We start from the raw sequence: 21,071 nt of genomic DNA on the forward strand, positions 1-21,071 counted from the left end.
GGCCACCCGGGAGGGGTATAAAGGCGGTGCACGGTGGTGGGTCCTGCACCCTGAAGGAGCATCTGGACGAGAGCAGACGCATCTGAAGGGATGAGCTCCGGCATGGCTGGCGCCAACACGGAGCAACCCGCTGGCACGAGGCGGAACAGGACGAGCGAGGCCGGCCCCGCAGCGAGGCGTGCCTCCAGAGCGACAGACACCAACACCGAAGGTACACGGGTCCACAGCCACCACAGGAGCGCTGCTGCAGCCCATCTTGGCGCTGAGCGGGAGAGACCCAGCACGGGGACCAGCTCGGGGCTGTCTCCGTGTGGGGCTGGGGACTGCAACGACACTTTCCGTCTGCCACCTCCCTCCCGGCCCGAGGCAGTAGGAGCGCCGGGAAGCGGCAGATGCAGAGTGTGACCCGCTTTTCCTCTGCCCTCCAGAGCGAGTTGCCGTCTGGGATGCGGTGGCCGCCTACGTACAGGAGCACCTCCTGGTGCAGAAGGTGTGTTGGCTGTCGTCTTCCTCCTCTCCCTGTCCAGCTCAGCCTGCAGTTCCTCTGACTCTTCCCCTCCACACAAAGCAGGAAGCTCAGCCCAAATTGCTCTGCTGTGCATAGCGTGGGCTTCCTGCAAAGGCAGCATCGCTTGTGCTAGGCGGGCTCCGAGCTCAGGGCCGAGCCCAGCCTCGGGAAGCCTCTGGATTCCACCAGGCTGCTTCCGCCCTGACTGCTGTGCTGCATTTGGGAGGGCAAGGGGAGGGAGAGGACTGCGCAGCTCCTTCCCAAAGCCTCTCCCGCTGCCCTGCCCGCTGGTGCCTCTGAGCAGCGGGAGAGGGCTTCTGAGCTCTGTCCCTACGTGGGACCCCCTCCAGCTCTTCCTCCAGCCGGCCCATAACCCTGCAGCCCGTGCTTTCTCTTCCACTCGCAGGGGGTCTGGATTCCCACCTTCGGCTCATTCGACACCATCTCTAAAGACATCAGGACTGCGGACGGGACCGTGACTCTGCGGTGGCCCGTGTTTCAGCTGGCCAGGAACCTCAGAGCCATGCACCACCTCGGGTCCGACAAGGACTCCCTGCCAGGTAGGAGCGGGATTGAACCCTTGCAGGCTTCACGGACGGGGCAAAGAAGGCCACCGCCTCCCTTCTCAGAAGGAGACCTCCCTCCCCCTCCGAGGTGGGGGCCGTGCTGGCTGATGGCCGCAAGAAGCACTTGTAGGGAAGCAAGCAAGCGCCTGTGGAAAAGCGACTGCAGGATCAACTCTGTCCCTCGCATTTTTCAGCCCACAGGGAGGTGGAGACCCTGAAATACAGCGAGGTGGCTGCCGCTGCCTCTGTGACCTGGCAGAGAGGGAAGACCTGCATCCAAAGCACCGTGTCCCTCCTCTCCAACTGCCTCAAGAATGGGGAGAACGTTGCCTTTGTCCTGAAGGACGTAGGAGTGCTCCTCTTTGAAGGCATGAGCTTTGGAATTAAATACTACTACGACTTCCTTGAGAAGCTCTCTGGGAAGGAGAAATTCAGAAAAGCTGTCTTCAAGGTGAGCTGCAGGTTTCTCCATGGCCCGGGCAGTCCCGTGACCCTTGCTCTGCCCGCACACGGCCCACCAGGACCTGGCCAGCTGCTCGGGCTGTGCAGGTGCTGCGGTGCTGTCAGCTCTCCCTGCCTTGGGCTCCTCCAGTCCTGAGGGCCTCAGCCATCACAAGGACGTCCCACAACCTCCCTGTTCCTCCCCCCCTGCAGGCCCCCTGGCTGCTGGACACGCTGGTGTCCCGGGTGGCACCGGTGGCCTCCCTGACGCACTCTGGCCGCCTCGTCGTCTTTCCCATGTGAGTATGTTTGTGGCTGCAGCCGCTGCTTGATGCAGCTGCTCAGCTCTCGTTCCATAGCGCTTGTCCATGGCTGTCCTGCCCGCGACGATATGGCACAGAACCACAGAATCATTTGAGCTGGAAGCAACCCTGAAAGGGCACCTAGTCCCACGCCCCTGCAAGGAACAGGGACACCTACCGCCAGATGAGGTTGCTCTGAGCCTGGTCCAGCCTGACTGTCCGGGCAGCCACCACCTCTCTGGGCAAGACGTTCCGGTGCCTCACCACCCTCCTGCCAAAAACTTCTTCCGTACATCCAATCTCAATCCTCCCTCTTTCCCTTTGAAACTATTTCCCCTTGCCCTACCCCCAGCGGACCCTGCTAAGGACTCCAGAAAGTAGTGAGTGGCCTTAACGCAGCAGGAAAATGTGCTGTGAGCAGACATCACGGCCAGCAAAAAGGATTGGCGGAGCACTGCGTCACGCCGGTGTCTGCTCCTTCTGCACAGGTTTCAGAAGCAGGTTGCACCCAAACCACCTCCCAAGATATTCCGCAAGGCCTCCGGAGATCTCCATGGTGAGGGGAAGCAAAAGAAAGAAGGGGCTTTGCCACCTCTTGTCCGGGGCAAGAAAGGTAAAGCAGCTGCCAGCTCCTTCCCATGGCACGTGCAACCACCGTGTGATGGGAAGTCCCTGAGCGCCCCTTGTCACTGAGCCAAAGGCTTCAGGTGAATCTCTTCTGCCTTCCCAATTCCAGTGAGGTTTGATGAAGTGCCAACCTACATCAGACGCTTCAGCATGGCAAGTACTGCTGGACAAAGCTCGGGAAGCAGAAGAAGCTTACAGCAGAAGGAGAGCTTTTCGTCCAGGTGAGGCTGGAGGCTCCGGGCTGGCATCAGCTCACAGGGCTGGCCCCTGTCCGGATCTCAGGAGCGCCACGGGGCAGCCGGTGAGCTGTCTGTGGGCAAGGCTGCGTTGCAGCCAAGGGTCCTGGCTCAGGGTTGCAGGATGCGGCCCCAAAGCCATCACCCACTCAAGCAGATCCCTCCCGCTCTGTCTTTTCAGTCCGCTGCCGGCGGTCCCGAGAGCATCTGAAGCCCGCGAGCAGCCAGTGAGCCGGCAGCTGCAGGGCCAGGCAGGAAACGAAGGCCAAGAACACCTGGGCCAAACAACAGGAAAAAAACACGTCAGGTTCCGCGGAGATGAACAAGGAGCGGGACAGGACCATGAGGCTGGAGCGGCGGCCATGTGGAAAGCAAAGGCCTCGCACCCTCAGGTTGCCGGGAGGCAGGTGGCATCTCGCATCAAAGAAAGGAGATGTTCATTAAGGGCTGAGTCCAGCCTGTCCAGGGACACCAAAGGCCACGCATCCCGGCCGCCGTTACTGCCACGTGACTCTGTCAAACTACTCAGGCAGAGGCAGATGGCTAAGGAGGACAGGCCAGCGCAGGCAGAACCTCGGGAGACGGCAGCATCACCGTTTCACCGTGAGTGCAGCCTGCCCGAGGAGCCCTCCACCTGCAGATCTGGTTCGCTGCCACCCATACGCAACAGACCAGAGTCTCCCAGGAGTCCGCCTCCAAGGACCACAGCCCCGCGCCGCAGGCCGCCAACACCCTACCCGTTTCTGCCACGTGACTCTGTCAAACTACTCAGGCAGAGGCAGATGGCTAAGGAGGACAGGCCAGCGCAGGCAGAACCTCGGGAGACGGCAGCATCACCGTTTCACCGTGAGTGCAGCCTGCCTGAGGAGCCCTCCACCAGCCGATCTGGTTTGCTGCCACCCATACGCAACAGACCAGAGTCTCCCAGGAGTCCGCCTCCAAGGACCACAGCCCCGCGCCGCAGGCCGCCAACACCCTACCCACGCTGAGCAGGGCATGGGGTGCCCGGGACAGACAGAGCTGCCCCTGAGCCTGCAAAACCCCATCCGCATCCTTCCTGGGTGCCAGCTCCCTCTAGAAAAGCAGAGGTAGAGGGACAGTGGGGACTGGGCTGGATTCAAGAAAGAACATTCACACTAGAAGCTGCGGAACAAGATAGATAAACGGCATGAGAAAGGAATGCTGAGAACTAAGGATGCCTCCAGGAGACAAAAACATGAGTCAAGCGAGCCACACGATCGCCACACGATAACAACCCTGGTTGGGGGAAGAGCGCGTGGCTACGAACAACTCGTGACACCGATGGATAAGCGCCTGCATGCACGCTTAAGGAGTCGACCAGGGGCGACTGTGTGCAATGATTTCTTGACATGGAAAGGGGGGTGGGAAAGTGGGAAAGAGAGAACTTGGGGATATTTGAACCTGCAATAAACAATTTGGATCATTCACACCTGAGTCCGTGCCTTCAGACGCCGCAGGAACTCTCCCAAGACCCCGTGGCCCTGGGTGCATACGATGGCTGTATTTCATGGAATCATCCCAGAATCATGGAATGCCCTGCGTTGAAAAGGACCCCAAAGATCACGGAATCATAGAATCGCTAAGGTTGGAAAAGACACACAGGATCATCCAGTCCAACCATTCCCCGTCACCAATGGTTCTCGCTAAACCATGTCCCTCAACACAACCTCCAAACGCTCTTTGAACACCATGAGGCTCGGCGACTCCACCACCTCTCTGGACAGCCCATTCCAGTGCCTGACCACCCTTTCAGAGAAGTACTATTTCCTAACGTCCAGCCTGAATGTTCCCTGGTGCAGCTTGAAACTATTCCCTCTAGTCCTATCACTAGTCACACAAGAAAAGAGGACCAGGCTGCCCAGCAGACCAGACCAGCAGAGCCACATCCAGCCTGGCCTTCAATGCCTCCAGGGATGGGGCATCCACAGCCTCTCTGGGCAAGTTGTTCCAGTGCGTCACCCCCTTCTGAGTGAAAAACTTCCTCCTCATATCTAACCCAAACCTCCCCCGTCTCATTTGAAAACCTGTTCCTCCTTGTCCTATCGCTATCAACCCATGTCATTCCCCCTTCTGTTTATGTGCTCCCTTCAAGTATTGGAAGGCCACCATGAGGTCTCTCTGGAGCCTTCTCTTCTCCAAGCTGAACAAGCCCAGTTCCCTCAACCTTTCTTCAGAGGAGAAGAAAGCCCTGTGGTCATCTTAGTGGCCCTCCTCTGGACCCGGTCCAAGAGCTCTGCGTCTTTCTTGTGCTGGGGGCCCCAGGCCCTTCACAGGCCCTGTTGAAACTCATACAGTTTACCTTGGCCCAGCCAGCCAGCCTTTCCACGTCCCTCTGTAGTGCCTTTCTCCCCTCCGGCTGATCAACACTCCCTCCCAGCTTGGGAGGGAGCTGTAGGACGCTGATGGGGCTCTCAAGGTAGACAGGGGTTGGGATGGCGCCAGGTTGCATGGTTACACTGACAGGGTAATCTCTGGGGACAGGCGGTTGTTCCAGTGGTGGCACCGCTGACGGTTGGCCTGGTGTCACCCGGTGGCCCTGGGGGAGTTGTTTTACCCCAGGTGGGGCTTTACACGGGGGTTTGGCGGGAACCGTCCATTTCTGAAGGGAAGCTGGGAAAAAAAATACCATGAAATTAACATGGTATTTATTTTAGTAGAAACAGATGGTTTGGGGGGTGATCCCGTGGGGACAAAGCAGAGCGAGGACGTGTCACTATGTGGGGTTGTCCTCAAAATTCCCATTTGAGACCTCTGGAGGACTCCAGGAGCTCCTGGGGTCCCCCTGGTTACCTTAACCCCTCTGGCTCATCTCCAGACCCTTGCAGAAGACAACAGGACCCTTTGAACCCAGCTGAGGACCCCCTGGATCCTATAAGTCCGCTCTGTGACATCCCCAGACCCTTCTGAATGAATCCAAGGATACCAGGGACCCATCTGGAGATGCCCTGCACCCTACAGGATCCTTCTGGCACATCTCCAGACCCTTCTGGATTCATCCAAGGACTCTCTGGAGCAACAAGAGGACCGCCTGGACCATACAAGACCTCCCTACAACATCCCCAGACCCTTCTGGATGACTCCAGGACCACTCCAGGACCCACATGAGGGCTCCCTGGACCATACCAGACTCTACTGGGACATCTCCAGATCATCCCAGTGTCTCCTCAGAGCTCCAGGGCCCATACCGGGAGCTTCCAGATCCTTCCAGGGACCCCCCACGACCAACCTGGGGACCCCCTGGGGACCCTAAGACCCCTCCGGGACATCTCCAGACCCTTTGCGATGAATCCAAGAACCCTCTGGATCCACCTGGGGACACCCTGGCCACCCCAAGACCCTTCGGGGACATCTCCAGGTCCTTCTGGATGACTCCAGTGCCAGCCAGGGGGGGTCGTGGGGGGCAGAAAAGGGTTAGCGGGGCTTCTATGGGGTGGAAGGAAGGGCGGGGGGTGGAAAGGGGGGTTGAGGAGAATCTAGGGGGGAAGGCGTGAGCGGGACTTCTGTGGGGTGGAAAAGGGGTCTGGAGGTGGAGGGAGGGGTGAAAGGGAGAAACCGGGGGACTCTGGGGAGCTTCTAGGGGGTGGAAAGAGGGTCTGGGGGCAGAGAGAAGGAGTTGTTGGGTGGAAAAAGAGGCTTCTGTGGATGTGAAGGGGGACTGGGGTGATGGGGGGGCATTGTGGAGGGGAACGTAGGGAGTTGAGAGGGGGGGTAGGGGGGCATCTGCAGGGCAGCAAGGGGGGTCTGGGAGTGGACGGGGGGTTGTGAGGGGGGAGAAATGGGGTGAGTGCGGTCTCTATTGGGAGGAAAGGGGGTCTGGGGGTGGAGAGGAGGGTGGCAGGGGGAAGCTGGGGGGCTGTGGGGGGCTTCTGTGGGGGTGGAAGGGGGTTCTGGGAGCTGAGAGAAGGGGTTGTGGGGGGGAAAAAGGGTGAGCGGGGCTTCCATGGCGTGGAAAGGGGGTCTGGCGGTAGAAGGGGACATTGCGTAGGGGAGCTGAGAAGGGGGTAAGGGGGCTTCTATGGGGTGGAAAGGGAGTCTGGGGGGGGATCTTGCGGGGTTTTGGAGGGGGAAAGGGAGGAGTGAGGTCTCTAAGGGGTTGAAAGAGGGTCTGGGGGGGGGGGGGGGAAACGGGGTGAACAGAGCCTCCAAGAGGCAGAAAGAGCATCTGAGGGAGGAGAGAGGGCTGCGACGGGGGAGCGAGGGGTTTTGCGGGCTTCTATTGCACCGAAAGGGGGTCTGGCTGGGGGAGACTGGGGGTCCAAAGGGGGGAAACAGACATCAGGGGTCAGGGAGGAGGGCACGGGGGGTTACAGGGGATTCTAAGAGTCAGAAAAAAGGGTCGGGAGGTGGGGGGGGAAGGGAGGACGGAGGGCCCTGCGTAGCCAGTAGGGGTTGGTAGATCACAACGGGAACCACGGCTGGACACTGAGGAGAGGCACTGAGGGGAGGGCTGGAAAAGGACTCCAGTGATCAGAGGGGGGGAACTGGACGTTGGGGACTGGGGGAGGGTATAAACCCAGAGGCCAGACATAGGGTCTGGGGGGTTGTGGGCGACCCATGGCGGGGGAGAGGGAGGACACAGGGCACCTCCCGCCCCCGAGCAGAGGCCCTGAGGACCACAGAGGCCCCACGGGGCCAACACAGAGCGGCACGCGGCCCCCCACCCTCTTACCGCCGGCCCCTGCACCGATGCCTCCCCCCACCCTCTTACCGCCGGCCCCGAACACCCACTCGTCGAAGCTGAGGCGGCGCTCGGAGCCCCGGGGCCGCCCCGCGGCCTTGGAGCGCTGCGGAGCACTGCGCGACTTCCTCACGGCCGCCGCCTCTTCCGGGCGCGGGGTGATGACGGCACGGCGCGGGACGCCACGGCACCATAGCAACACGCGGGGACAGTCGCGCTGAAGCGCGCTTGCTACGGAGACACCGTCACGCGTGCGCTGTCACCACGCCGACGGCTTTACGCCGTGCCGTGAGCGAGGGCGCGCTGTCGCCATCGCAACGCAGCTGAGTGGGCCTCCAGGGGCAGCGGGGGGCGAAGAAGTCTGGCGGGAGGAACGGTGAGCCCTCAGCGATCCCCTGGGGAGGTGCGGGAGGGGTTGGGGGGAGGGCAGAGCTCCGGGGATGGTGGCAGTGGGTGGGGCTGTGGGGTGGGAGATCCGCAGGGAGATGCAGTGAAACAGTGGCATCTGGGCAGAGCACGGAGATAAGGGAAAAGCAACACGGGCATCTGGACAACACAGTGAGACCGAAACTGAAAGCAAAGAAAGGACGAGGGAAGAGAAGGAAGAAAGAAAAAGTAAGGGAAAAAGGGGAAAAAATGAAGAGGAGAGAAAAAAGAAAAGGAGAGGAGAAGGAGAGGAGAAGGAGAGGGGAGGGGAGGGGAGGGGAGTCTGCAATGTCGCCGTGTATTGGTGTGCGTCCGCAGCGCCTGACCCTGCGGCCACGGGGTGGCGCTGCCCCCCGCACAGCCCTGCGTGGCAATGGCCGTTGTCATCCTGGTGGCCATCCCCATCCCCATGCCGGTGACCAAGACCACACTGCTGGCCATCCCAATCCCCATGCTGGTGGCATAGTGCTACCCCATAGCATTGCCCCGTAGCACTGTTCCATAACGTCACCCTAGAGCACTATGCATAGCACTGCCCCATAGCATCACCCCAGACCGCTGCTCCATGTCACCCCTTAGCATCAACCGATACCATTTTCCCATAATGTCACCCCATAGCACTGCCCCGTAGCGGTGCTCCATTGCGTCACCCCGCTGCACCACCCAAAACTGTCACTCCGTAGCATCACCCCATAGCATCACCCCATACAGTCACCATATAGTGCTGCATTATAGTGCATCCCCATGGCATCACCCCAGAGTGCCGTCCCATACTGCTGTCCCATACATCACACCACAGCGTCGCCTCATAGCATCACCCCATAGTGCTGCACAATAGCATCACCCTGTAGCATCACAACATAGCACTGCCCCATGGCACTGTCCTGCAGTGTCACCCCATATTGTCACCCCAAAGTGCTGCCCCACAGTATCATCCCATAGTGTCACCCTGTAGTGTCACTCCTAGGGCTAGGAGTTATGGGGTTAGGGTTAGGGTTGGGGTTGGGATTATGGCTAGGGTTAACACTGGGGTTGGGGTTGGGGCTGTTTTTTGGAATTGGTTAGGGATAAGATCCGTCAGGCTTAGGGTTTGGATAACCTGAAGAGTAAGAAGGAAATGCACAGGCAGTGCAATCAGGGACCGGTACTGTGGGAAGAATCGTAGAATCACTCAGGTTGGAAAAGACCTGAAAGATCATCGAGTCCAACCACAATCTAACCATACTACCCGAAGGAAGCCATCAATCTGTGTATCCTTCTGGACAAAACGCCCAGCACACAGCTGGACAAAAACAGAATGCAGTGGGTGGCAAATGGCTGATGGACTGGGCCCCAAGGGTTATGGTAGGTGGGGTTTCCATCCGGCTGGCAGCCGGTCACTGGCGGGGCTCCCCAAGGCTCCGTTTTAGGGCCAGTTCTCTTTCCTATTTTCATCAATGCCTTGCATGTAGGAACAGAAGGTGTTTTGCGCAAGATTGCTGTCAGTACTGGACGGGGAGGAGTTGTTGGCTCCTGTCGCTGAGGGTGGAGAGAGAGGCCTTGCAGGGAGATCCAGCCAAAGGAGAGAGCTGGGCGACCACCAAGCACACGGAGTTTAACAAGACCATCAGGAAAAACGTCTTGACAGAAAGGGTTGTTAAGCACTGGGATGGGCTGCCCAGGGAGGTGGTTGAGTCACCATCCCTGAATGTGTTTAAAAGCCGTTTGGATGTGATGCTCAGGGACGTGATTTAGCAGAGGGTTGTTTGAGTTACGGTAGTATGGTTAGGTTGCGGCTGGACTCGATCGTCTTTAAGGTCTTTTCCAACCTGAGCACTTCTATGATTCTATGACTCTAAGAGCAAGTGCCATATTCTACACCCGGGAAAGGGCAACCCCGGCTGTACGTACAGACAGGAGTTGCATGTCTTGTGATTGGACAGAAATCTCCCCAGCCTAAGCCAGGAACGGATCTGTACTGGGGATGCGGAGAAAGGGGTCTTGATTTTGACAAGTTGCCTCTGGAAAATTAATTTTATCATTAGATATTTGGCATTACAAGAACAGAGACAGCCTTCAACACATCTGACGAGGGAGGAACAGCACTCACACAAACAACAAGCAAGCCACCAGAAACAAGCAGAGCAAAAACACTCTGGGAAACCAAATACAAATCTATTTTCAAGAGAATCTTTAGCTTCTTGCCGTAGGAGCTGATGGAGCCTCCCATCACTTGAATTGTGGAGGCCACTTCAGAAATTCTATGTCAATCAGGTCCAACGCTGAAGTACAACTATAGGAGTCCATGTTCCAAATTCTTGAAAACCCGGTTACGGATGTCAGCTGTGGATGCCCCATCCCTGGAGGCATTCAAGGCCAGGCTGGATGTGGCTCTGGGCAGCCTGGTCTACTGGTTGGCGACCCTGCACATGGCCGGGGGGCTGAAACCAGATGATCTTTGAGGTCCTTCTCAACCCCCCTGCCACCCTATGATTCTGTGAGACAAGCCGGTGTCGAGGAAGCCCCTAGCCAGGAAGAAGTCCAGTGCAAAGGGAAAAGGACTGCTAGGGGGCCAGGGGCTCACTGTGTTTTAGAGACCGAGAGATGTGAAGCTTGGAGATGCCCTTGCAAATAAAATCATTTACGCAGGGAGACCTGCAAACGAGATGCCTTTGCTAACCAGAGACTTGGGAATGAGGTGCCCTTGCTTGCAAGTACGTTCCTTTCCCCTCTGTCTGTACGTTCTCACCAGGTAAGATCTCAGTTACAAAAGCCTGTAGACAACTTGGACTTCAGAACTTTGGACGTGCTGTGCAGGCCTGATAGGTCACACAGAAGGGGGAACGTTACGGGCACCGGGAAGCCTGTAACCTCCACGTACTTGAGCCAACGAGGAAAGAAGGAAGGGACAATGCGAACGGGAAGACAGGATAAAAGGGATTCTTTCCCATCCTTGGTGAGACCCACAGGTGTGAGGTGAGACCTCCCTTTCTTTCAATCAAGAAAGCTAAAGCCTCTCCTCCGACTCTTTTGGGGATAAAGATAATTGAGCAAGCCCATCAGAGCCCAATTTTCCCACAGAGCCCGGGAAATTTGGGAATTGGCTGATGTGGTTGCCAAGCCGCTCTCCATGATACGAGAAAAGTCGTGGCGCTCAGGTGAAGTCCCTGGTGACTGGAAAAAAGGCAACACCACACCCATTTCTACAAAGGGTAAAAAGGATGGCCCCGGGAACTACCGGCCTGTCACTCTAACCTCTGGCCTGGGGAGGATCACAGAGCAGATCCTCCAAGAAGCAATGCTAAGGCACACGGAAGGCAGGGAGCTGATACGGGAGAACCAGCATGGCTTCTGCCCAACCAAGGGCAAATCCTGCTTGACCAACCTGGTGGGTGGGCTTCCGTGATGGTGTCACTGCATCAGTGGACAAGGGAGAGCCACTGATGTCCTCCATCTGCATTAAAGTAAGGCCTTCGACACGGTCCCCCACAACATCCTTCTCTCCAAATTGGAAAGAGGTGGATTTGACGGGTGGGCTGTTTGATGGATGAAGGACTGGCTGCAGGATGGAGTCCAGAGAGTGGTGGTCAGCGGCTCCATGTCTGGATGGAGATCGGCGTCCCACAGTGCTGGCAGCGATTTGAGGATGACACCAAGCTGTAAGGTGCGGGGACACACCAGAGGGATGGGATGCCACCCAGAGGGAGCTGTGCAGGCTGAGCAGATGGCCCAGGTGAACCTCATGAGGTTCAACAAATCCAAGAGCAAGGTCTTGCGCCTGGGTCGAGGCAACCCCCACTACCAGTATGAGCTGGGGGTGAAAGGACTGAGAGCAGCCCTGCAGAAAGACACCTGGGGATACAGGTGGGTGGGAAAGTGGACATCAGTCAGCACTGTGCCTTCACAGCCCAGAAAGCCAACCGTATCCTGGGCTGCATTCCAAGCAGCACGGCCAGCAGGGCAAGAGAGGTGATCCCGCCCCTCTACCCTGCGCTGCTGAGGCCTCACCTGGAGCACTGTGTCCAGATGTGGAGTCCTCAGCACAGGACAGACATGGAGCTGTTGCAGCGCGTCCAGAGGACGGCCACAAAAAGGATCCCAGGAACGGAACAGCTCTCCTGCAAGGACAGAGCTGGGGCTGAGAGAGCTGGGACTGTGCAGCCTGGAGGGGAGGAGGCTGCGAGGTCACCTGAGAGCAGCCTTCAGCGTTCAAAGGGGAGAGACAGGAAAGAATAGCACAGACTCTGTAGCAGACTCTGTGGCGATACAACAAGGGGAAATGGCTTCGAGCTCAGGGAGGGCGCGTTTCGTTTGGATGTAAGGAAAAAATCTTCTTTTCCTTAGGGAAGGTGGAGAGGCACTGGAACGTGTTACCTAGTGTTGAGGTGGATGCCCCGTCCCTGGAGACTTTCAAGGTGAGGCTGGACCAGGCCCTGTGCGTTGCAGGGGAGCTGGGCTACGTGGCCACGATGGAGTCACCACGGCGACACAGAGGAACAATGCCGGGTAATGGATGGAGCTTTCTGACAAGGAATCGGCTCGTTCCAGGCAAAGCCGGGCAACTTTCAAAACAACAAATCATAACCGTTACGGTAAAGGGTACTTTGGAACAGTTGTGATTTCCGCGCCAACTGCCTGAAGATCAATGTAGGCAACGGCTACTAAAGAGAAATGAGGAACGCAATCCTGAGAGGAAAGAAAAGAAGAGAGAGAAAACAGAAAGGTGCCAGCACTCCCGCTCGGGGCGGGCAGCAGGCCGCTGTCCCTGCGTCATAATGGGCCACGGCCAGCACTGGCCACGCTGTCACTGCGTCGCCACGGCAACGTTTGTGACACGGCCACCCGGGAGGGGTATAAAGGCGGTGCACGGTGGTGGGTCCTGCACCCTGAAGGAGCATCTGGACGAGAGCAGACGCATCTGAAGGGATGAGCTCCGGCATGGCTGGCGCCAACACGGAGCAACCCGCTGGCACGAGGCGGAACAGGACGAGCGAGGCCGGCCCCGCAGCGAGGCGTGCCTCCAGAGCGACAGACACCAACACCGAAGGTACACGGGTCCACAGCCACCACAGGAGCGCTGCTGCAGCCCATCTTGGCGCTGAGCGGGAGAGACCCAGCACGGGGACCAGCTCGGGGCTGTCTCCGTGTGGGGCTGGGGACTGCAACGACACTTTCCGTCTGCCACCTCCCTCCCGGCCCGAGGCAGTAGGAGCGCCGGGAAGCGGCAGATGCAGAGTGTGACCCGCTTTTCCTCTGCCCTCCAGAGCGAGTTGCCGTCTGGGATGCGGTGGCCGCCTACGTACAGGAGCACCTCCTGGTGCAGAAGGTGTGTTGGCTGTCGTCTTCCTCCTCTCCCTGTCCAGCTCAGCCTGCAGTTCCTCTGACTCTTCCCCTCCACACAAAGCAGGAAGCTCAGCCCAAATTGCTCTGCTGTGCATAGCGTGGGCTTCCTGCAAAGGCAGCATCGCTTGTGCTAGGCGGGCTCCGAGCTCAGGGCCGAGCCCAGCCTCGGGAAGCCTCTGGATTCCACCAGGCTGCTTCCGCCCTGACTGCTGTGCTGCATTTGGGAGGGCAAGGGGAGGGAGAGGACTGCGCAGCTCCTTCCCAAAGCCTCTCCCGCTGCCCTGCCCGCTGGTGCCTCTGAGCAGCGGGAGAGGGCTTCTGAGCTCTGTCCCTACGTGGGACCCCCTCCAGCTCTTCCTCCAGCCGGCCCATAACCCTGCAGCCCGTGCTTTCTCTTCCACTCGCAGGGGGTCTGGATTCCCACCTTCGGCTCATTCGACACCATCTCTAAAGACATCAGGACTGCGGACGGGACCGTGACTCTGCGGTGGCCCGTGTTTCAGCTGGCCAGGAACCTCAGAGCCATGCACCACCTCGGGTCCGACAAGGACTCCCTGCCAGGTAGGAGCGGGATTGAACCCTTGCAGGCTTCACGGACGGGGCAAAGAAGGCCACCGCCTCCCTTCTCAGAAGGAGACCTCCCTCCCCCTCCGAGGTGGGGGCCGTGCTGGCTGATGGCCGCAAGAAGCACTTGTAGGGAAGCAAGCAAGCGCCTGTGGAAAAGCGACTGCAGGATCAACTCTGTCCCTCGCATTTTTCAGCCCACAGGGAGGTGGAGACCCTGAAATACAGCGAGGTGGCTGCCGCTGCCTCTGTGACCTGGCAGAGAGGGAAGACCTGCATCCAAAGCACCGTGTCCCTCCTCTCCAACTGCCTCAAGAATGGGGAGAACGTTGCCTTTGTCCTGAAGGACGTAGGAGTGCTCCTCTTTGAAGGCATGAGCTTTGGAATTAAATACTACTACGACTTCCTTGAGAAGCTCTCTGGGAAGGAGAAATTCAGAAAAGCTGTCTTCAAGGTGAGCTGCAGGTTTCTCCATGGCCCGGGCAGTCCCGTGACCCTTGCTCTGCCCGCACACGGCCCACCAGGACCTGGCCAGCTGCTCGGGCTGTGCAGGTGCTGCGGTGCTGTCAGCTCTCCCTGCCTTGGGCTCCTCCAGTCCTGAGGGCCTCAGCCATCACAAGGACGTCCCACAACCTCCCTGTTCCTCCCCCCCTGCAGGCCCCCTGGCTGCTGGACACGCTGGTGTCCCGGGTGGCACCGGTGGCCTCCCTGACGCACTCTGGCCGCCTCGTCGTCTTTCCCATGTGAGTATGTTTGTGGCTGCAGCCGCTGCTTGATGCAGCTGCTCAGCTCTCGTTCCATAGCGCTTGTCCATGGCTGTCCTGCCCGCGACGATATGGCACAGAACCACAGAATCATTTGAGCTGGAAGCAACCCTGAAAGGGCACCTAGTCCCACGCCCCTGCAAGGAACAGGGACACCTACCGCCAGATGAGGTTGCTCTGAGCCTGGTCCAGCCTGACTGTCCGGGCAGCCACCACCTCTCTGGGCAAGACGTTCCGGTGCCTCACCACCCTCCTGCCAAAAACTTCTTCCGTACATCCAATCTCAATCCTCCCTCTTTCCCTTTGAAACTATTTCCCCTTGCCCTACCCCCAGCGGACCCTGCTAAGGACTCCAGAAAGTAGTGAGTGGCCTTAACGCAGCAGGAAAATGTGCTGTGAGCAGACATCACGGCCAGCAAAAAGGATTGGCGGAGCACTGCGTCACGCCGGTGTCTGCTCCTTCTGCACAGGTTTCAGAAGCAGGTTGCACCCAAACCACCTCCCAAGATATTCCGCAAGGCCTCCGGAGATCTCCATGGTGAGGGGAAGCAAAAGAAAGAAGGGGCTTTGCCACCTCTTGTCCGGGGCAAGAAAGGTAAAGCAGCTGCCAGCTCCTTCCCATGGCACGTGCAACCACCGTGTGATGGGAAGTCCCTGAGCGCCCCTTGTCACTGAGCCAAAGGCTTCAGGTGAATCTCTTCTGCCTTCCCAATTCCAGTGAGGTTTGATGAAGTGCCAACCTACATCAGACGCTTCAGCATGGCAAGTACTGCTGGACAAAGCTCGGGAAGCAGAAGAAGCTTACAGCAGAAGGAGAGCTTTTCGTCCAGGTGAGGCTGGAGGCTCCGGGCTGGCATCAGCTCACAGGGCTGGCCCCTGTCCGGATCTCAGGAGCGCCACGGGGCAGCCGGTGAGCTGTCTGTGGGCAAGGCTGCGTTGCAGCCAAGGGTCCTGGCTCAGGGTTGCAGGATGCGGCCCCAAAGCCATCACCCACTCAAGCAGATCCCTCCCGCTCTGTCTTTTCAGTCCGCTGCCGGCGGTCCCGAGAACATCTGAAGCCCGCGAGCAGCCAGTGAGCCGGCAGCTGCAGGGCCAGGCAGGAAACGAAGGCCAAGAACACCTGGGCCAAACAACAGGAAAAAAACACGTCAGGTTCCGCGGAGATGAACAAGGAGCGGGACAGGACCATGAGGCTGGAGCGGCGGCCATGTGGAAAGCAAAGGCCTCGCACCCTCAGGTTGCCGGGAGGCAGGTGGCATCTCGCATCAAAGAAAGGAGATGTTCATTAAGGGCTGAGTCCAGCCTGTCCAGGGACACCAAAGGCCACGCATCCCGGCCGCCGTTACTGCCACGTGACTCTGTCAAACTACTCAGGCAGAGGCAGATGGCTAAGGAGGACAGGCCAGCGCAGGCAGAACCTCGGGAGACGGCAGCATCACCGTTTCACCGTGAGTGCAGCCTGCCCGAGGAGCCCTCCACCTGCAGATCTGGTTCGCTGCCACCCATACGCAACAGACCAGAGTCTCCCAGGAGTCCGCCTCCAAGGACCACAGCCCCGCGCCGCAGGCCGCCAACACCCTACCCGTTTCTGCCACGTGACTCTGTCAAACTACTCAGGCAGAGGCAGATGGCTAAGGAGGACAGGCCAGCGCAGGCAGAACCTCGGGAGACGGCAGCATCACCGTTTCACCGTGAGTGCAGCCTGCCTGAGGAGCCCTCCACCAGCCGATCTGGTTTGCTGCCACCCATACGCAACAGACCAGAGTCTCCCAGGAGTCCGCCTCCAAGGACCACAGCCCCGCGCCGCAGGCCGCCAACACCCTACCCACGCTGAGCAGGGCATGGGGTGCCCGGGACAGACAGAGCTGCCCCTGAGCCTGCAAAACCCCATCCGCATCCTTCCTGGGTGCCAGCTCCCTCTAGAAAAGCAGAGGTAGAGGGACAGTGGGGACTGGGCTGGATTCAAGAAAGAACATTCACACTAGAAGCTGCGGAACAAGATAGATAAACGGCATGAGAAAGGAATGCTGAGAACTAAGGATGCCTCCAGGAGACAAAAACATGAGTCAAGCGAGCCACACGATCGCCACACGATAACAACCCTGGTTGGGGGAAGAGCGCGTGGCTACGAACAACTCGTGACACCGATGGATAAGCGCCTGCATGCACGCTTAAGGAGTCGACCAGGGGCGACTGTGTGCAATGATTTCTTGACATGGAAAGGGGGGTGGGAAAGTGGGAAAGAGAGAACTTGGGGATATTTGAACCTGCAATAAACAATTTGGATCATTCACACCTGAGTCCGTGCCTTCAGACGCCGCAGGAACTCTCCCAAGACCCCGTGGCCCTGGGTGCATACGATGGCTGTATTTCATGGAATCATCCCAGAATCATGGAATGCCCTGCGTTGAAAAGGACCCCAAAGATCACGGAATCATAGAATCGCTAAGGTTGGAAAAGACACACAGGATCATCCAGTCCAACCATTCCCCGTCACCAATGGTTCTCGCTAAACCATGTCCCTCAACACAACCTCCAAACGCTCTTTGAACACCATGAGGCTCGGCGACTCCACCACCTCTCTGGACAGCCCATTCCAGTGCCTGACCACCCTTTCAGAGAAGTACTATTTCCTAACGTCCAGCCTGAATGTTCCCTGGTGCAGCTTGAAACTATTCCCTCTAGTCCTATCACTAGTCACACAAGAAAAGAGGACCAGGCTGCCCAGCAGACCAGACCAGCAGAGCCACATCCAGCCTGGCCTTCAATGCCTCCAGGGATGGGGCATCCACAGCCTCTCTGGGCAAGTTGTTCCAGTGCGTCACCCCCTTCTGAGTGAAAAACTTCCTCCTCATATCTAACCCAAACCTCCCCCGTCTCATTTGAAAACCGTTCCTCCTTGTCCTATCGCTATCAACCCATGTCATTCCCCCTTCTGTTTATGTGCTCCCTTCAAGTATTGGAAGGCCACCATGAGGTCTCTCTGGAGCCTTCTCTTCTCCAAGCTGAACAAGCCCAGTTCCCTCAACCTTTCTTCAGAGGAGAAGAAAGCCCTGTGGTCATCTTAGTGGCCCTCCTCTGGACCCGGTCCAAGAGCTCTGCGTCTTTCTTGTGCTGGGGGCCCCAGGCCCTTCACAGGCCCTGTTGAAACTCATACAGTTTACCTTGGCCCAGCCAGCCAGCCTTTCCACGTCCCTCTGTAGTGCCTTTCTCCCCTCCGGCTGATCAACACTCCCTCCCAGCTTGGGAGGGAGCTGTAGGACGCTGATGGGGCTCTCAAGGTAGACAGGGGTTGGGATGGCGCCAGGTTGCATGGTTACACTGACAGGGTAATCTCTGGGGACAGGCGGTTGTTCCAGTGGTGGCACCGCTGACGGTTGGCCTGGTGTCACCCGGTGGCCCTGGGGGAGTTGTTTTACCCCAGGTGGGGCTTTACACGGGGGTTTGGCGGGAACCGTCCATTTCTGAAGGGAAGCTGGGAAAAAAAATACCATGAAATTAACATGGTATTTATTTTAGTAGAAACAGATGGTTTGGGGGGTGATCCCGTGGGGACAAAGCAGAGCGAGGACGTGTCACTATGTGGGGTTGTCCTCAAAATTCCCATTTGAGACCTCTGGAGGACTCCAGGAGCTCCTGGGGTCCCCCTGGTTACCTTAACCCCTCTGGCTCATCTCCAGACCCTTGCAGAAGACAACAGGACCCTTTGAACCCAGCTGAGGACCCCCTGGATCCTATAAGTCCGCTCTGTGACATCCCCAGACCCTTCTGAATGAATCCAAGGATACCAGGGACCCATCTGGAGATGCCCTGCACCCTACAGGATCCTTCTGGCACATCTCCAGACCCTTCTGGATTCATCCAAGGACTCTCTGGAGCAACAAGAGGACCGCCTGGACCATACAAGACCTCCCTACAACATCCCCAGACCCTTCTGGATGACTCCAGGACCACTCCAGGACCCACATGAGGGCTCCCTGGACCATACCAGACTCTACTGGGACATCTCCAGATCATCCCAGTGTCTCCTCAGAGCTCCAGGGCCCATACCGGGAGCTTCCAGATCCTTCCAGGGACCCCCCACGACCAACCTGGGGACCCCCTGGGGACCCTAAGACCCCTCCGGGACATCTCCAGACCCTTTGCGATGAATCCAAGAACCCTCTGGATCCACCTGGGGACACCCTGGCCACCCCAAGACCCTTCGGGGACATCTCCAGGTCCTTCTGGATGACTCCAGTGCCAGCCAGGGGGGGTCGTGGGGGGCAGAAAAGGGTTAGCGGGGCTTCTATGGGGTGGAAGGAAGGGCGGGGGGTGGAAAGGGGGGTTGAGGAGAATCTAGGGGGGAAGGCGTGAGCGGGACTTCTGTGGGGTGGAAAAGGGGTCTGGAGGTGGAGGGAGGGGTGAAAGGGAGAAACCGGGGGACTCTGGGGAGCTTCTAGGGGGTGGAAAGAGGGTCTGGGGGCAGAGAGAAGGAGTTGTTGGGTGGAAAAAGAGGCTTCTGTGGATGTGAAGGGGGACTGGGGTGATGGGGGGGCATTGTGGAGGGGAACGTAGGGAGTTGAGAGGGGGGGTAGGGGGGCATCTGCAGGGCAGCAAGGGGGGTCTGGGAGTGGACGGGGGGTTGTGAGGGGGGAGAAATGGGGTGAGTGCGGTCTCTATTGGGAGGAAAGGGGGTCTGGGGGTGGAGAGGAGGGTGGCAGGGGGAAGCTGGGGGGCTGTGGGGGGCTTCTGTGGGGGTGGAAGGGGGTTCTGGGAGCTGAGAGAAGGGGTTGTGGGGGGGAAAAAGGGTGAGCGGGGCTTCCATGGCGTGGAAAGGGGGTCTGGCGGTAGAAGGGGACATTGCGTAGGGGAGCTGAGAAGGGGGTAAGGGGGCTTCTATGGGGTGGAAAGGGAGTCTGGGGGGGGATCTTGCGGGGTTTTGGAGGGGGAAAGGGAGGAGTGAGGTCTCTAAGGGGTTGAAAGAGGGTCTGGGGGGGGGGGGGGGAAACGGGGTGAACAGAGCCTCCAAGAGGCAGAAAGAGCATCTGAGGGAGGAGAGAGGGCTGCGACGGGGGAGCGAGGGGTTTTGCGGGCTTCTATTGCACCGAAAGGGGGTCTGGCTGGGGGAGACTGGGGGTCCAAAGGGGGGAAACAGACATCAGGGGTCAGGGAGGAGGGCACGGGGGGTTACAGGGGATTCTAAGAGTCAGAAAAAAGGGTCGGGAGGTGGGGGGGGAAGGGAGGACGGAGGGCCCTTGCGTAGCCAGTAGGGGTTGGTAGATCACAACGGGAACCACGGCTGGACACTGAGGAGAGGCACTGAGGGGAGGGCTGGAAAAGGACTCCAGTGATCAGAGGGGGGGAACTGGACGTTGGGGACTGGGGGAGGGTATAAACCCAGAGGCCAGACATAGGGTCTGGGGGGTTGTGGGCGACCCATGGCGGGGGAGAGGGAGGACACAGGGCACCTCCCGCCCCCGAGCAGAGGCCCTGAGGACCACAGAGGCCCCACGGGGCCAACACAGAGCGGCACGCGGCCCCCCACCCTCTTACCGCCGGCCCCTGCACCGATGCCTCCCCCCACCCTCTTACCGCCGGCCCCGAACACCCACTCGTCGAAGCTGAGGCGGCGCTCGGAGCCCCGGGGCCGCCCCGCGGCCTTGGAGCGCTGCGGAGCACTGCGCGACTTCCTCACGGCCGCCGCCTCTTCCGGGCGCGGGGTGATGACGGCACGGCGCGGGACGCCACGGCACCATAGCAACACGCGGGGACAGTCGCGCTGAAGCGCGCTTGCTACGGAGACACCGTCACGCGTGCGCTGTCACCACGCCGACGGCTTTACGCCGTGCCGTGAGCGAGGGCGCGCTGTCGCCATCGCAACGCAGCTGAGTGGGCCTCCAGGGGCAGCGGGGGGCGAAGAAGTCTGGCGGGAGGAACGGTGAGCCCTCAGCGATCCCCTGGGGAGGTGCGGGAGGGGTTGGGGGGAGGGCAGAGCTCCGGGGATGGTGGCAGTGGGTGGGGCTGTGGGGTGGGAGATCCGCAGGGAGATGCAGTGAAACAGTGGCATCTGGGCAGAGCACGGAGATAAGGGAAAAGCAACACGGGCATCTGGACAACACAGTGAGACCGAAACTGAAAGCAAAGAAAGGACGAGGGAAGAGAAGGAAGAAAGAAAAAGTAAGGGAAAAAGGGGAAAAAATGAAGAGGAGAGAAAAAAGAAAAGGAGAGGAGAAGGAGAGGAGAAGGAGGGAGGGGAGGGGAGGGGAGGGGAGAGTCTGCAATGTCGCCGTGTATTGGTGTGCGTCCGCAGCGCCTGACCCTGCGGCCACGGGGTGGCGCTGCCCCCCGCACAGCCCTGCGTGGCAATGGCCGTTGTCATCCTGGTGGCCATCCCCATCCCCATGCCGGTGACCAAGACCACACTGCTGGCCATCCCAATCCCCATGCTGGTGGCATAGTGCTACCCCATAGCATTGCCCCGTAGCACTGTTCCATAACGTCACCCTAGAGCACTATGCATAGCACTGCCCCATAGCATCACCCCAGACCGCTGCTCCATGTCACCCCTTAGCATCAACCGATACCATTTTCCCATAATGTCACCCCATAGCACTGCCCCGTAGCGGTGCTCCAT

General features: G+C 59.0%; 3 protein-coding genes across 3 annotated transcripts; 2 read left to right on the forward strand and 1 right to left on the reverse strand.

Moving 5' to 3' along the window:
- The first annotated feature begins 47 nt into the window (after positions 1-47).
- Positions 48-4,322, forward strand: LOC121108078 (serine/arginine repetitive matrix protein 1-like). The gene is made up of 8 exons (XM_040654799.2): positions 48-211; positions 429-490; positions 915-1,068; positions 1,269-1,525; positions 1,729-1,814; positions 2,306-2,430; positions 2,554-2,665; positions 2,862-4,322. The coding sequence occupies exons 1-8, from the start codon at positions 91-93 to the stop codon at positions 3,667-3,669; spliced, it is 1,725 nt and encodes a 574-aa protein (XP_040510733.1). The 5' UTR covers positions 48-90; the 3' UTR covers positions 3,670-4,322.
- An 8,345-nt stretch (positions 4,323-12,667) lies between these two features.
- LOC121108077 (serine/arginine repetitive matrix protein 1-like) lies at positions 12,668-16,942 on the forward strand. The gene is made up of 8 exons (XM_040654798.2): positions 12,668-12,831; positions 13,049-13,110; positions 13,535-13,688; positions 13,889-14,145; positions 14,349-14,434; positions 14,926-15,050; positions 15,174-15,285; positions 15,482-16,942. Exons 1-8 carry the CDS (start codon positions 12,711-12,713, stop codon positions 16,287-16,289), a joined length of 1,725 nt encoding a protein of 574 aa, XP_040510732.1. The 5' UTR covers positions 12,668-12,710; the 3' UTR covers positions 16,290-16,942.
- A 431-nt stretch (positions 16,943-17,373) lies between these two features.
- Positions 17,374-21,071, reverse strand: LOC124417473. Its single transcript, XM_046905045.1, has 3 exons — positions 20,979-21,071; positions 20,030-20,255; positions 17,374-17,930 (listed from the first exon to the last, which is right to left on the reverse strand). The coding sequence occupies exons 1-3, from the start codon at positions 21,069-21,071 to the stop codon at positions 17,515-17,517; spliced, it is 735 nt and encodes a 244-aa protein (XP_046761001.1). The 3' UTR covers positions 17,374-17,514.

This window comes from Gallus gallus, chromosome 34, assembly GCF_016699485.2.
Source record: "Gallus gallus isolate bGalGal1 chromosome 34, bGalGal1.mat.broiler.GRCg7b, whole genome shotgun sequence".
NCBI lineage: Eukaryota > Metazoa > Chordata > Aves > Galliformes > Phasianidae > Gallus > Gallus gallus.